Raw genomic sequence first — 15,040 nt, 5'->3', positions numbered from 1 at the left:
ATTATATTTATGTCAGGGATAGTATGGACACAAATTGTATTAGGGTAGAATGTGCTTTGCTTCTGTACTTACACATACTGAAACACTTCCTTCTTTTTCAGTAGGACCATCTAGGCGTTACTATGACCGTCCCCAAACCGATTTTTTTATTACTGCTGCGCAAAGTAATGCTCCATCACATTCTTGTATGGTTTAAGCCAGGCATGTCCAAAGTCCGATTCAGTGGCCTAATCCATCCCACCAGTTGATTTAATCTGGCTCCCATGGCAGTACATCCTAAATCCTAAAAAAAAAGCTCAAAAATCCTTTAAAAATCTCAACAACTGTGGTCGGCCCTCACGCATGTTCACTTCATCAAATCTGGCCCTCTTTGAAAAAAGTTTGGACCCCCCTGGTTTAGGCTTATCTTCCACTCTGTGTTCCTTCTTCTGCAGCCATTGTAAAACAGTTGGTCCCTGGGAGCCGATGGTGGCATATTATAATGGACGTAAAAATTACAGCTTTCTCTTTCCACAGATGGTTGGGCCCGCCTCCTACTTTTAAGTACATCACTTGCATGTATGAGCCTCTCTGCGCCAGTGCTATGGGTTTGGCCACAAGTATGCAGACAGGACAACATTAGTGTTCTTGTAATTTGGTGATTGCAAAGAATTGGACCTTTCCTCTCAAATCAATGGAGTATACACTCTTAGCACACTCAATGCACAATATTTAAGAATTAAAGATTATCTGGGTTTTTTTGTTTTCTTGGAGGAGTGCTACACTCACCATTTTCCTCTCCCTGCTCCCCACAGCTGGGTATGCAAGCTACTACTGATTTGATAATCCCTTTTCTCTTTCTTAATCTCATGGTGGTGAGTTTGATTCCTGCTTTGCAGAGAGTTGGACTAGATGACCCTTGGGGTTCCTTCCAGCTCTATGATTCTATGATTAATCAGTTTTGTGAGACTCTGGTTTTCTGTAATTTTCTTAGTCGCAACTTGAGGCAGAAATAGCCTTGGGAAGGAGTGCAAGTGGGGAGGGTCTTTATATGAGGTCCTGAGGTCCTTGCTCCCAACTAGAGCTTCCAGGTTTTTGTTTTCCCTTCATGAATAAGGGACTGTGAATAGCTGCTTTATAATTGGCTTAGCGTTGCTTCCAGGTGATAAGTTATTGAGCATTCATCCTCATTTGTTTGCAGAATGTTTTCAGGGAGGTTATATAATGGCTCTGGTTTATTGAAGATTTACTCTGATTTGTTTGCAGGGAGGTTGTACAGTGCTGCATCAAAAATTTGTTATCTCACAATTTCCAGTGCTTTTTCCTGCCACATTCTTTACTGCAAAAAGTCTCTCTGTGTGTGCAAGAGCATCAAATATGCTTTAGTTGTGCAACCTGAATTTGTCAGTGTGAAATTGCATGACACCCACAAAATGTTAAGTTCAGTGTTCTTGGGAAAGGAGGAATGCTTATTTTTTTACCTTGAGAATAAATATGCATGAAGCTGCCAGTGTTCACTTTCTGAGTGTTTTTGCCTAGCAGATTTTGCCCTGTTTCAGGGACATCAAGTGGCATTTCTCCTAGATGAATCTTTCAGCCAAATGTAGTTGGCAATTGATATACAGTATTTAAAAGCCACTTGGCAGTATTGTTTGCTGCATAGTGATTGTGATTTAAAAAATATATTAGGAAAACAATTTAGGGGTAGCAATGTGTCCCTATACCTTAAATGGGACATGTTAAATAAAAAATAAGAATCCTGCTAAATAAAAAATACGAATCCTGTTAAATAAAAAATAAGAAAAACAAAAACAAAAAACAGAATCCCAGTCCATATGACCAGCGATGAGACATGATGGGAATCATAGTCCAAAATCTCTGGAGGACACCAGGGTATGGAAGTTTGATCTAGTACCTATGTAGTATAACAGCAGAAAATTAACAATTTATATATTTTTGGGTTATTTAGATTATGCGGATTATTCATACACGTTGCTGGGGAGTCACCCTGGTGAGTAATTCACACTTTATTCTCTATTAATATATTTTCCCCTCCATGAGGTGCTTCTGATATGGGTACATGTATTTGGAATCCCATTGGTAAGGTGGAGGGGAGCAACATTCAAGACTAAGTGGGGAAATGTTTGGTGAGGAACAGGTTAAGCAGCACCGAGGCCACTCCTCAGAACAAATTCAATCCCCCAACTTCCCCAGGTAGGACTTGGAAGGACTTCTGCCTGGAACCCTGCAGTCAGTGTAGACAGTCCTGAGACAGATAGATCAATGACCTGACTCAGTATAAAGCAGCCACTCTCTTCCTAAATTCGCAGCCTTCTGAGGTTGCTATTCTTTTTTATATAAAAAACCCCCCATACACAACCTTTTCAGGTTTGTTAAGAGTGTGTGTGTAATATGTAGCATGTGTGAATTGGGAATTGAGAAAACTCAAGGTGTCACCTTCCTTAGTGCTTGTCCTGTCTCTATCGCTTAATTTTAAGTCTACTCTACGGGGCCTTTGTCATATGTGAGCAGGATGACTTTGGGCCACCAGCCACCATTTGGAATCAGTATGGAAGACCCAAACGCAGTTTTGGCATGACTTCACTGAAGGTTTGGCAAGGCAGGTCCAAACTCACAAATTGCACTATTAAAAATGACAATATTTTTTGGTTTCTACTGATTCCTAGGCAACGTTCAGTCTCTCCCAGACGCTGTTAATGAGTATCCAAGTTTCATTCTTCAACTGACTCATGAAAAAAATCCCATTTGTTTAAATATCAATGGACAGTTGCAAACACCCATAACCCTGCTAACTGACACAGACAAAGGTAAGGCTTCTAATGTAAGCTGCTGTCAACTCCCTAACTTTCATGTCAAGCATTTTGGTTGTTTCCAGAAATCTGTGTGAGTGCATTTTATTTGACAATGAAATATATTAAAACCGCTGACCCGGAAAATCTCAACACTATTGGTCTTGTAGATCTAGAGCTTACACTGAAAAATGTTGTGACATGGTTTTCTGTTGCTAATATCATGCATTAGTCAGAATACGTGGTTTTACATGTCTCATTCCAGTTGTTCAAAGTGTTTCACATATTTCATTGTAGAAATCCTTCCTGCAACATTGAATCACATGTCTCACTTTTTAATATTGTTATTTATTGTTATTATTTCATGGTCCATAGGCCAACATAGTACTTGATCAGTACTATTTGTTTTAAAGGTTGAGGGTCCAATTTCAGAGTTTACTTCTTTTATACCTGCCTGTATCTTCTCTCTATCTGTCATCACATGTCTTACTTTGGTAAGTTATGTACATTTGTCAATACTAACCAACAAATACAAGCTAGTTGTGTCATCTGGTTCTAGCTGTAGCTCTTGCAGTTCTGGCCAACTGTGTTATTTCAGGAGGCATTCAAAAAAGGTGACAAGAAGTGGTGGCAACACATGGAATTTGTTGCTCTTGAGCTTATAACAGTTTTATTTATATTAAATTGTTGCTTAGTAAACAGCAATATGTTTCTTGTGTATGATCCTCATATTTATTTTGACTATTATATTTTCAGGGATCCAAGTGACTGGAAAGCTTGGAGAAAACAGAAAGTTTGTGGAGTTCAACGTAATCTATCAGACACCCAATGTGCAAATCAACATGTCAATGGGAGAAATTATACTGAATGATCAGGGCAATGTGAACTCTTTCCCATGGACAAAGAATGCATCTTTAACAACTAGAGGGTAATATTTGATATTTTCAGTTTCTTTTCAGTGTTGGTTGGTCTGACTTTAAGGCTATACTTAATGCTACTTTTACATTCTTTAACTCCTAAACTTACATAATTTTCCAAAGCACAAGCCTTTGTTGTTCATGCATCCAAATAACAGCTTTCATGTGAAATTCAGTGGATTCCCTCATTTTGGGACTCTAAAAAATATTGGTTTTCTCTTTGAACAAAGCATTTTAATTTCCTATGAACTGAGGTAGGTGCTTCATAATATATGTTAGCTTAGACTGGCGAGAAGCAGTTAATTGGCCAGAAAATAATGAAATTTACTCAGTAGCTCAAGCTGAAATGTTTCAGTGAATTGTGCCCACTGAGCTTTGTTCTGGTTCACTTTGTGGCTTGGATGTCACAGCATCCAGATACAATTGGCAGTGGTGCCGTTTTGGACAGCCGTTACTGGAGGGGGTGTTGGGGGCATAGAGTTAGAGTGGCACCGATCATGAGATTATATCTTGCCCCCCCCCCATACTTTTTAACACCAATGCGAAACAGCTGAAGCTAATCTTAGGAAGACAGGAAGACAGTGGAACCCTGAATTGGTGTCTGGAGAGTGTCCTAATCAAAATCAAACGATTTCAATTTCAGGAGCTGATTTTACCTTTAAATGTAAAGCCCTAAATAGTTTAGGGTCAAGTTATTTGCAGGAACCCTATAAACGTGCTAAAGCAAGATGGTAGCCCCCTGGGACAGAATCTTTTCAATAGTGGCCCCACATCAGTGGAATCTCCTCCTCAAAGATCTTTGTAAGACACCTTTTTTGGTTGTTTTTACATGGTCTCTTAATATTTTTACCTGTTGCTGGTAACTATTGTGTCATAAGAAGAGTGTAAATATTTTTTAAAAATAAGAAATGCAACAAGAACCAAATGCAGAAATGCCTATTAAATTATGCCACCTTGAAACTGGGATTGCAGATCAAGAGCTAATTCAGGGAATATTGAATTGTTACAATACATATAGTGCCACAACTCTACAAACATTTGGTATTCTATAGTAATAATGTATATATTTCTATATATTAATATTTATTCATTTATTTCAACACGTATATATTTAGAAATAACAGCATCACTTCCTTCCTAGGTTGAGCTTTCTTATTGAAAAGGAAAGGAGTCTTTCACTATCAGGACCAGATGGTATCACAATACAAGTTTACTATATGAAGAACCCTCTTAATTTCCTTGGATTGCACTTCAAGAATAGTGAACTTTTTTCTAACAACATTGCTGGACTTTTTGGTACGTATTCAGATTTTGCAATGAAGTAACAATCCTCATGCTATTTACCATTAAGTTTGATTTTGATGTAGCACTATAACTTAACACTGTATACCTTATATCCTTGGAACAATTCTGAAAGGAAATGAGCATGAATGTCTCTACATTTCAGATGGAGTGGGGATGAGAAGGGGAGCCCTGATTTAGTGGCTTTCCTAAGTCACCTAGTCAGTTCATGACACCTTAAGTTATGTTTAACTGGCAACTGGCTGGTTCACAGCTCAATCTCTCCGTCACTACACCAATACTTGTGAGAATTGGGGGGGGGGGGTGCTGACATGATTGTCAGGAGAGCCACCGAAGATCTTCCTCAGTTTCCAGGCCCAACCTGATGTTCTTACTCCTATCTTTGGAGAGGGAACCCATGTCAGCCTCTTGGCCATGGCTGCCTCCTCCTTGGGGCTCACCGTTCCTCACGTACAAGGCAGATCCACCTCAGAAAAGAGGACAAGTGTTGAATAAATGTCTAGAGAAAACTTGGAGAAACACTGAGCTTGTTGTTTTATGAGTAAAACTACCTTCTCATGTTTAATTATTGATTATTATTCATAGTAGGCGCAAGTGTTCTGCAGTCTATCCATTTTGTTTGCTATAGGCCTGTCAAAGGCCATGGTGAGCTGCCCCCCCAAAAAAAATACTTCCATCAAGATAAATACTAGACTAGACAGTAGTCAAATGTATCCTAAAATCAAGCAGGAATTAGCCTTTATTGGAAGGGGGGGGGGGTGAGACGCGTATTGCAGCTGCTCCAGCATAGCTTCGAGAACTGCAGTTATTTTCCTGTGTTTTTCTTTGTGTTCCCCAGGTCAGTTTTACTCTAATAAACGTCTTCAAAGACATAGCAATAGAAAGAAGATGTTGACTGTACGAGGACAATCATATAGTTTCACAAGGTAAAAGGCACAGAAAAACACTTGTAGACTATATGAATGTGTGTGTGTGTGTGTGTGTGTGTGTGTGTATGAGAAACTTGTTAAGATATCCGTACTTTGTCTTCTTTTCTCTAGCTAAAAATGCCCAGGTACCCTGAGCTTCTCTTTTACCACATACCTTACACTGCTCTGCAATTTGGGAGGGGGCAGTATTTTACATGAAGAAGAATGTTGAAAGTGATAATAAAATATAGAAAATTGGAAGTGTTGTTCTGCAAATGCAGCTCAAAACAGTGTTGTCATGAATTTTCATATCAGCAAAGTATTTGTGGCCCTTTAGGAGCCTCAAAGAACAACCCACACCTTTTCTATGCACATAAAAATATATACGGTATTTTATGCTTGAAATGCAACTTTCCCCCCCACTCAAAAATTTTGAGTCATCCCCATGCCTTTCAGGTCTTCAGTACATTCATTAACCTCTCCCTTGTTACTAGCTTTCCTCGGCCAGTTCCCCCAGTCTTTGCCAACGAAAAAAATTGCCCTTTGTGAAGGAGCGGGGGGTTAACATCAGTGGGGAGGGCTTATTGGGTCCTTGGACCCAATGTCATGCCAACCCTTACCCTGCCTGCTGCTGTCAAGAAAGATTTGCCCTGGTTTTATCCCATCACCATTGTACAATCTTGTTGTTTTGCTGCTCTCATGGGTCACATAATGCGCCTGCCTGGGCAAATGAATTTTGCTATACAGTTCTCCAACCAACCAATGTTTACAAAAATACATATATTAGGGGGAAATGTGCATACAAATGTTAGTGAAAATGAGATACAGAATGCATTATATTAGAGGAAATTGCTTTCAAAAATGTGTTCATTAGTAAAAAAACACATCCCAAAATGTGTTTATTAGGAGAAATTTGCACTGAATGTTGATGAATCTTCATGAGGATTTTTCGTTTTTATACTGTGAATTGCTGCATAAATGTGGAAGGCTGAATTTAAGATGGGAAAAAATGAGAAATAGAGATAAGTGAAATTGGCAGATCCTTTCATCCCATTTGCAAAGGAAAGGGGTTTGCTAGCAAAAATCAGGGGAATGGCTACAAATGCAGTCATGTTAAAACAAAAATCTTTTGCAGGGGGATAACTGAGAAGCTCATGTGACTTTCAAGGGGGCTTTTACTTTCAATGGGCACTTATTGTTCTTTTCTCTTTCATTTTTAAGGCAAAACAAGAAAGATTACAGGATTGAACAGGGAGCCAATGTCAGTTTTACCTGCTGGTCACTGAATATAACTCCTTGAAGAACAGCATTTAAAGCAGTAAAAATGTCCACCTTTTGTATTAAGTGTAACTATTACATTTCATTTCAGTGATAACTATTAAAATTGTAAATGTTTAATGCAGAATTTTAAATGTGGAGCCATTAAATCTAATCATCTAATTGGACAAATTTCAGGGCAGGCTTTTGTTTTGTTTTTTGCTAATTTGGCAACACAGACAAGGAACAAAAAATTATCATTTATGGTTACTAAAAGGGAGGGAACCAGTTTGACAAAGACACTGTGTGGGGTGGGGTTGTACACGATCTATAATACAGTTACTAAAAATATTCTGAAATCTACTGCTGTTCAGGCTCTTGTTTTCACCTTTATTTCACACAAAAAACACCATCTCCTAAGGAAGAAAGTGCTGTAGAAAGTCCCCTTCACTTAATGTGCCATTATATCATTATATGGTGGTACAGAGATTCTAGATGGATTTTGGAACAAACAAATCACGGTGTAAACACCTGCCATGTATATATGATTAATGCTATTTTTAAACAACATTTCAGGAATCCTTAGGTTTCCAGCAGGAGGGTCACCCTGCTACCACTGGGGGAAATGGGCTTTTTCACTAGCATGGGCCATGCTATCCTGATGATGCCATGTCCTATCAGCTCCCATACCACCAGTGTAACATGAGAAGGGGACTAGAGACAGAAATCCTGTATTCCTATTCCATTATGAGGGGTTAAACATTGCTCCATTAACTCAAATACACTCACAGTCCACTTTGTGATTAGGGTGCCTAGCTTACTTCAATAACAGTATTGCAACATTCCTCTCAGAAATGCCCCAACAGTCTTTCTAAGTTCCAGTTTCATGCACCCTGTATTTAAAGAGGATAAGAAACAGTTGACTTAAACTTCATTTTTACCATACCATTTCACCCCAAAGGGCCTTCAAATTCACATTACCAGTATTGTCCATTCATTTCCAAAAGTATAGACTTAGAAATATGGAAATCTGTTTTTTAGATTAGGTCATAATAATATTCATCCATCTAGTTCTGTAATGGCTACTCCAGCTAGCAATGTCTTTCCAGGGTCTCTGGAAGAAGGTCTGATCCATTTAGTTGCAGGTATCAGAGATTGGAGGGACGCAGGTGGCGCTGTGGGTTAAAGCCTCAGCGCCTAGGGCTTGCCGATCGAAAGGTCGGCGGTTCGAATCCCTGCGGCGGGGTGCGCTCCCGCTGCTCGGTCCCAGCGCCTGCCAACCTAGCAGTTCGAAAGCACCTCCGGGTGCAAGTAGATAAATAGGGACCGCTTACCAGCGGGAAGGTAAACGGCGTTTCCGTGTGCGGCTCTGGCTCTGGCTCTGGCCAGAGCAGCGATGTCACGCTGGCCACGTGACCCGGAAGTGTCTCCGGACAGCGCTGGCCCCTGGCCTCTTAAGTGAGATGGGCGCACAACCCCAGAGTCTGTCAAGACTGGCCCGTACGTGCAGGGGTACCTTTACCTTTACCTTTATCAGAGATTGGACTTGGGACATTCTACAAAGCAGGCACTCTGCCACCAAGCTACAGTCATTCATGGGTGCCAAATGAGCCATTAAATCAACATTTAAGAAAGACTTTGCCCTAACCCATTGGAACAGCTTCAAAGCATTAGGCTTGCAAAACTACATATACAAAAGAGTCGTCCTCATCCAAGACTGTACTCACATAGAGTTCCAAACAATCCCCACACAGCTCCTCTTCCGAAGCACACTTCTGATCAATGGTATTTTTGAAAAGCTATACGTGAAGACCTTTGTGCTTCTCTTAAAGGAACATTGAGGAGGTCAAATGTCTGTTTATCTAAAGCCAATAGATAATCCGAAGATAGTACATTTGCAATATGTTTGCCTGCCAAATGTGTGTGCAGTGCTGGTCATTTCACCTCAGAGTAGTTGGAAAAGGTTCAGAAAAGGGCAACCAAAAAGATTGTGGGGATGGAGTGAGTCCCCCATGAGGAAAGTTTGCAACGTTTGGGACTTACTTGATTATAGAAAAGGTAAGAGGTGACATGGTAGACCTTTATATAATTATGCATGGCCTGGAGAAAGTGGCTAGAGAAAAGTTTATCTCCCTCATATCACTAGAACCTGTGGGTATCCAATGAAGCAGAACATTTAAAGCTTCAGGACAGATATTTTAAAAAGTACTTCTTCATGCAGCTCAAAGTCATGTGGAACTCACTCCCACAGGAGGCAGTGATGGCCATAAACTTGGATGGACACAGACAGCTTTCAGTGTCATGTGGCCAGCATGACTAAACTGCTTCTGGTGCTACGGAACACCATGACAGAAGCCGGAGCGCACAGAAATGCCGTTTACCTTCCCGCCGCAGCAGTAACTATTTATCTACTTGCACTGGCATGCTTTCAAACTGCTAGGTTGGCAGGTGCAGAGATATCGCAAGGTGGGTGCGGTGTGCCCCGGGTGCCACCTCTGAGGGGGGTGACAAAATGATGTGCGGCAGTCAACGGTTGTGATAGACGCTGTTGCTTTGGTGCGCACAGGCTTCCCGCTGCCAAAACGGTCCGCCCAGCGGCTCTCCCTCAGGTGTATGGTGGCCGGCAGGCGCCTCGCCACAGGGCACGCGATGTCCCCCCCCCCAAAAAAAGGTTGGCTCTGCAAAAGCTCAACAACTTAACCCCCCTCCCCAATGAAATAAAGTCAACCCATTGTTGCAGGCAAATAATAATTCACTGTGGGGGGGGGGTGACAATAATTTTTCCACACTGGGTACCACCTGACCTTGCTCCGCCACTCGGCAGGATCTGGGACAGAGCAACGGGAGTTTACCCTGTCGCGGGGATTCGAACCACCGACCTTCTGATCAGCAAGCCCAAGAGCCACAGTGGTTTAGACCACAGCACCACCCACGCCTCCCATGAAAGATAAAGCAATAAATGGCTACTAGCCAAAATAGTTATGTTTCCCCTCCTGGCTTTTCTTTTTCTTCTCTCTAGCAATCTTGTGTTCTTTATCACACAAACACAAACTTTCTTCCCCATTGTCCCCTTTCTTTTCCAGAGAACACACGCACACACACACTTTAATTTCCATTGTCCATAGACCTTTAAAAAACTGTCCATAGAAATCAAAGGACAAATCTAAAATTTCTCTTCTTTTGTGATTTGGCAACAGATTCCCTCCCTCAACCCCCCCCCCAAAAAAAACCCCACCCCACAATGGCAGCAAAGAGAGGGACCTCTGCCCTTTCTAGTTTCCACTGGTTTATTTAACGAACAAAATGGGGGGGGGGGCAAAGTGGGTGGAGTTTCTGAAAAGCAGAACCTATTTGAATGCAAGTCAGTGGAATATGAGACCTTCTGATACTAGTGAGGGTGGGAAACCTAAGCTAGTCTCAGCCGCCCCTCTGACCTGTCATATTCAGAGTGGTTGCAGAACTGCTATAAGTCTCTCTCTCTCTCTCTCTCTCTCTCTCTCTCTCTCTCTCTCTCCTCCTTCCCAAGTTGTAATAAATGTAAACCAGTGAACCACATTACAGTATTCATGAATGTCACAATCCAATGCCGACATGTAACATGGAGGTAACAGCACTACAGTACAGGGTTGTTATAAACTACTCTCTTAGCCTGACCCCTCAACCTACAGTATTCAGCCTACACTGCAGGGCTGTCATAAGCCACTCCAACCTGAAATATGAGGCCAGAGCTACTTTCCAACCTGAAGTCTGCAGTATGCAGATGATATGCCCAGAAAATATAGCAACCTTGTCATTATTAGGTGTGAATATATGTGACAGTTTTTAAATGTTTTTGATGTTCTTATTTAGGCATTTACTGAATTCCATTTATGAATTGCTTCCTATGAAACACCGCAAAGTGATTAACAATAATAACATCAAAAATTAAAACAATTTCATATATTAAGCCATCCAAATTCCATGCAGTTACTGGGATAAAAATCCCCAGTTGAAAAAGTTATTCAGAAAATTGTTTGGAGGGAAAGTTCTTCAATAGACACTGAAAAGACGATGGAGATGTTTAGATGTCCTTAATGTTTAACAATATTTTATTTTAACTGCATCAGACCAGACATGAGTCTGAGCGATCTGGACAGAGTAGGGCAGTATTCCTGCATTTGAGGAATTTCTCGCTCTTTTTTCATGAAGAAACTAGAATGCCAGGATCAGATTGTTTTTTCCTCTCCCCTCCAAGACCTGAAGGCAGGGGCATATCGTGGGGGGCTGTCAGGGCAATTGCCCCAAACACATATTTTGGGGGCGCTGCTCACACCGCCCTCACTGAGTCTCTCCTGCACCACCTTGCAAGGATCACAAAGTGGCTCAGGGAGGCCGGCGTGACAATGCCATGTGTACTTCGATCCCAGCTTCTCAAGGGTGAGGCTGGGTTCACAGGGCATCAAGAAATGCTTTCAGCAATTGCCACCAGCTGCATAGAGAGCAGACCGCTAACCATACTTTTATCCAAACATCCTGCAGGGACCCCAAATGACACCTAACACAAGAGAGGGAAACACATGGGACACCCAATGAAAACACTGGTGAACTCACAGTGAGCTGGCTAATGTGACAGACAGGGGCACCCAGGACACAGCCACATGGCCCTCAGCTCCCTGTGGTAAAATGGCTGCCTACAGAAGGGAACATCTAGGTGAGATCCCAGGGTAGCTGTTGAAAATGTGTCTAACAGCCTTGTCCAGTGGGCCTGTGGCAAAGAGGGCATCATGTATGCAGCCCAAGTCATCAACCAGTGAGCCCCACTGTCCTCTCCACAGCTCACTCTGCAGCTAGGTTCAACTACCTCCCTCAGCCAGGGAGCAAACAAGAATACCAAAGGTACAGGCACTTGCCTCCCCTTTGGCTTTTCTTCATTTTCCCTGCTTCATTTTGTGGGGTTGAGCTGGAAAGACAGCCAAAATTTGACACGTGTGGGCACAGCCCAAAAATCTGCACTGAAAAGACACCTCAAAATCCTACACTTAAGAAGAAGAAGAGTTTGGATTTGATATCCTGCTTTATCACCACCCGAAGGAGTCTCAAAGCGGCTAACAATCTCCTTTCCCTGAGAGACTTCAGAGAAGTGTGACTAGCCCAAGGTCACCCAGCAGCTGCAGATGGAGGAGCAGAGACGCGAACCCAGTTCCCCAGATTACGAGTCCACCGCTCTTAACCACTACACCACACTGGCACACTTAAATTTTGTCTCAACACCAGCTCAAATTTTTGCCTTTGTCAGCTTCAGGACATGAACCTCTGACCTTGCGATGCTGGAGACCCAGCAATCCTTGACAAAGCCGTATATAAATATTTGCGGCTTTGGTTACCTATTAACTTGTTGCAAAATGGATTATAAGGCTGCTCATCCTTCCTGCTTTCTTATTCATTCTTTGACCATGGGGAACCAGCTCCTGTTTTGTACTCTGTTGGCACTGATTCCTGCACTTGGAACATCCGATTTTTTAATCTCTAATATCAGAAACATCAAGGTAAGAATACAAAGAAGCAGCGATTGAAATCATAGGATTGATACAAGCAATCCCGTTTTGGCATTGAAATGCCATCGAAAGTCTTCGGGGCAGGGCTCTGCAAGTGTAAATGTATTTCTTCCAGTGCATGAACATCCCTAGGACAAAAACAGAGTGATGTATGGATTATTTCTCGTATCAAAGTAGACTCCTAGATATCCTAGATATTATCTCTTGTACTCAAAGGATCCCTAGATGCCAGGTGTGTCCATTGGCATTATAAGTATCTAGGACTGAAATGCTATACAGTGGTACCTCGGGTTAAGTACTTAATTCGTTCCGGAAGTCCGTTCTTAACCTGAAACTGTTCTTAACCTGAAGCACCACTTGAGCTAATGGGGCCTCCTGCTGCTGTCATGCTGCTGGAGCACGATTTCTGTTCTCATCCTGAAGCAAAGTTCTTAACCCGAGGTAATGCTTCTGGGTTAGCGGAGTCTGTAACCTGAAGCATATGTAACCTGAAGCGTATGTAGCCCGAGGTACCACTGTACACACTTCTGTGCGAGTAAGGCCCATTGAATTCCATGGGACTTATCTCTGAGAAGATAGGGTTGCACTGTAGGTTACAATTCAGATAATGGGTAAGTCAGATCAGTAGAGGCCCCACTGCTAGTCTTGTAATGCCCATGTTCCATCTTGAGTGGTGAAAGGTGGGGAGACACTGCTGTCTGAACCCATGCAGACCTGTTCCCAGTAAGGTTAGACGATACTGAGCTAAATGGACCAATGGTCTGGCTTGGTATAAGACAGCTTCCTATTTTCCCCATCTCTTCTGCACCTAGTCTCCAGAATGATCAGAACGAACCCTCAGAATATAGTGGACAAATGCTTGGAGTCAGTGATGGGCTTGATGAGGGCTAATAAACTGAAATGCACCTATTAGTGTGAGCATTTCCAAATGAATATGGTAATAATGAAACCTATTATTTTGTTTTTTCTTTACAGAAAAGAAATGTTGCAAATACTGTAAGTACTCGTCTCATTTTTAAACTTAGGTTGTTCTTGGCGTATAGGGGAGGATAGCCTGAGGGGAGATAACGTGCTCTGCCTGGTTTTTAGTGTTTAATTTCCCAGTCTCAGCACTGAAATCAGGACACAAAATCTCTCTGCCTTTCCACAGACCATTTGGTTGTGACCCCACCACCACCACCTTCAGTATCTGGTGTGAAGATAATATGTTTAATATTTTCTTGTATTTTGTACTGCTTGTCAATCAATGATATGTCCTAGGATGCAAGTCTGAAAATCAATAAAAAGTTTTTTAAAAAATAAAATAAAAATATCCACCTGCACACTCCTTAGAAATCCTCTGTAATGAGCAAGCAAAGGGGTTCCCAGCTCAGCACTAAGCACCACAGTGCTTAGATCAGAGAGAAGCCCTCTGCTTGATCTTTACCACCACCCCACTGAGAGTGGGGGAGATGCTGCCTTTTACTCTTAAAGAGCAAGCAGTGGGATTTTGTCTCCTGATCTCAGTGCTAAGCAGCACAGCACTCTTATTGGAGACAAACCCTCTGCTTGCCCTTGGCAGCATTTTTCAGCCATCTCCACCCCAGTAGGGACGGCAGAAAATGCTGGTTGTTTGTATGTGCATGTATGTTTGTGTGCAAAGTATATGTATAAGTGTGTGTTGTGAGAGAGTGGAGTGCTCTATGCCTGCATGCCTCTTGAGTTTGTGTGTTGTATGTGTGCTGAGTGTCTGTGGTCTGCATGTATGTGGCATGTGTCGTGCATGTATGTGGAGATACTCCCATTGCTGGCATTGCGGCCCTTGAACAAAGAAAGGCTAGTTAACCCCTTAGTTATAGGTACATCCCATTAATGACAAAACCTTTTATTATTACATTGGTTCTGTTTTAAATATAAATGCTCTTAGCCCTGCTAATTATTTCAAGATATGGAATTTGCAATGCAAGATAGGAAAGTTTCATGGTCAGTGGTCAAGGATGATGACAGCTGTAGTCCAACAGTATCTAGAGATTGGGAATCAATGCCTTCAGTCAATTTGGGTTTCCCTGAATTGTAGAAAGAATGCATGTTTTTGAAATGTAATGCTGCGATCAAACTTTGTTCAGCATATTTGCCTAAGTTGCTTAATAAATCAAGGACAGGGGAAAGGGTATGTAGAAATAAGGGGTTAAATAAACAAGCAGGAATAGCAAACAAAAAATCAGTTCCTTTTTCTTTTGGGGATAGGTTGGGGGTTTGCTGCATGTACAGGACCCAAAGGACACATGTGTATTATGCCTATTGGGCAACTGGGAAGTGATGAAAGGTTAACAACAACCCCCTTTCTTATCAAA

The 15,040-nt window shown here is 41.8% G+C and overlaps 2 protein-coding genes across 2 annotated transcripts in view; both read left to right on the top strand.

The window, feature by feature from the left end:
• LOC307210195 (inter-alpha-trypsin inhibitor heavy chain H3-like) overlaps window positions 1-15,040 on the top strand; it is a 66,365-nt gene that overhangs the window by 13,897 nt on the left and 37,428 nt on the right. Inside the window, exons 16-17 of the mRNA XM_079965765.1 lie at window positions 12,462-12,698; window positions 13,683-13,703. Coding sequence (XP_079821891.1) covers window positions 12,462-12,698; window positions 13,683-13,703 — 258 coding nt within the window. The remainder of the gene's footprint in view (window positions 1-12,461; window positions 12,699-13,682; window positions 13,704-15,040) is intronic.
• On the top strand, window positions 35-7,536 carry LOC307211082 (inter-alpha-trypsin inhibitor heavy chain H4-like). Its single transcript, XM_079967346.1, has 7 exons — window positions 35-164; window positions 1,949-1,990; window positions 2,667-2,807; window positions 3,546-3,717; window positions 4,848-5,002; window positions 5,847-5,934; window positions 7,138-7,536. The coding sequence occupies exons 1-7, from the start codon at window positions 50-52 to the stop codon at window positions 7,214-7,216; spliced, it is 792 nt and encodes a 263-aa protein (XP_079823472.1). The 5' UTR covers window positions 35-49; the 3' UTR covers window positions 7,217-7,536.

Source organism: Podarcis cretensis, assembly GCF_951804945.1.
Source record: "Podarcis cretensis genome assembly, chromosome: 2".
In the NCBI taxonomy this organism is placed as follows: Eukaryota; Metazoa; Chordata; class Lepidosauria; order Squamata; family Lacertidae; genus Podarcis; species Podarcis cretensis.
This window is presented reverse-complemented; position numbering and strand designations above follow the sequence as displayed.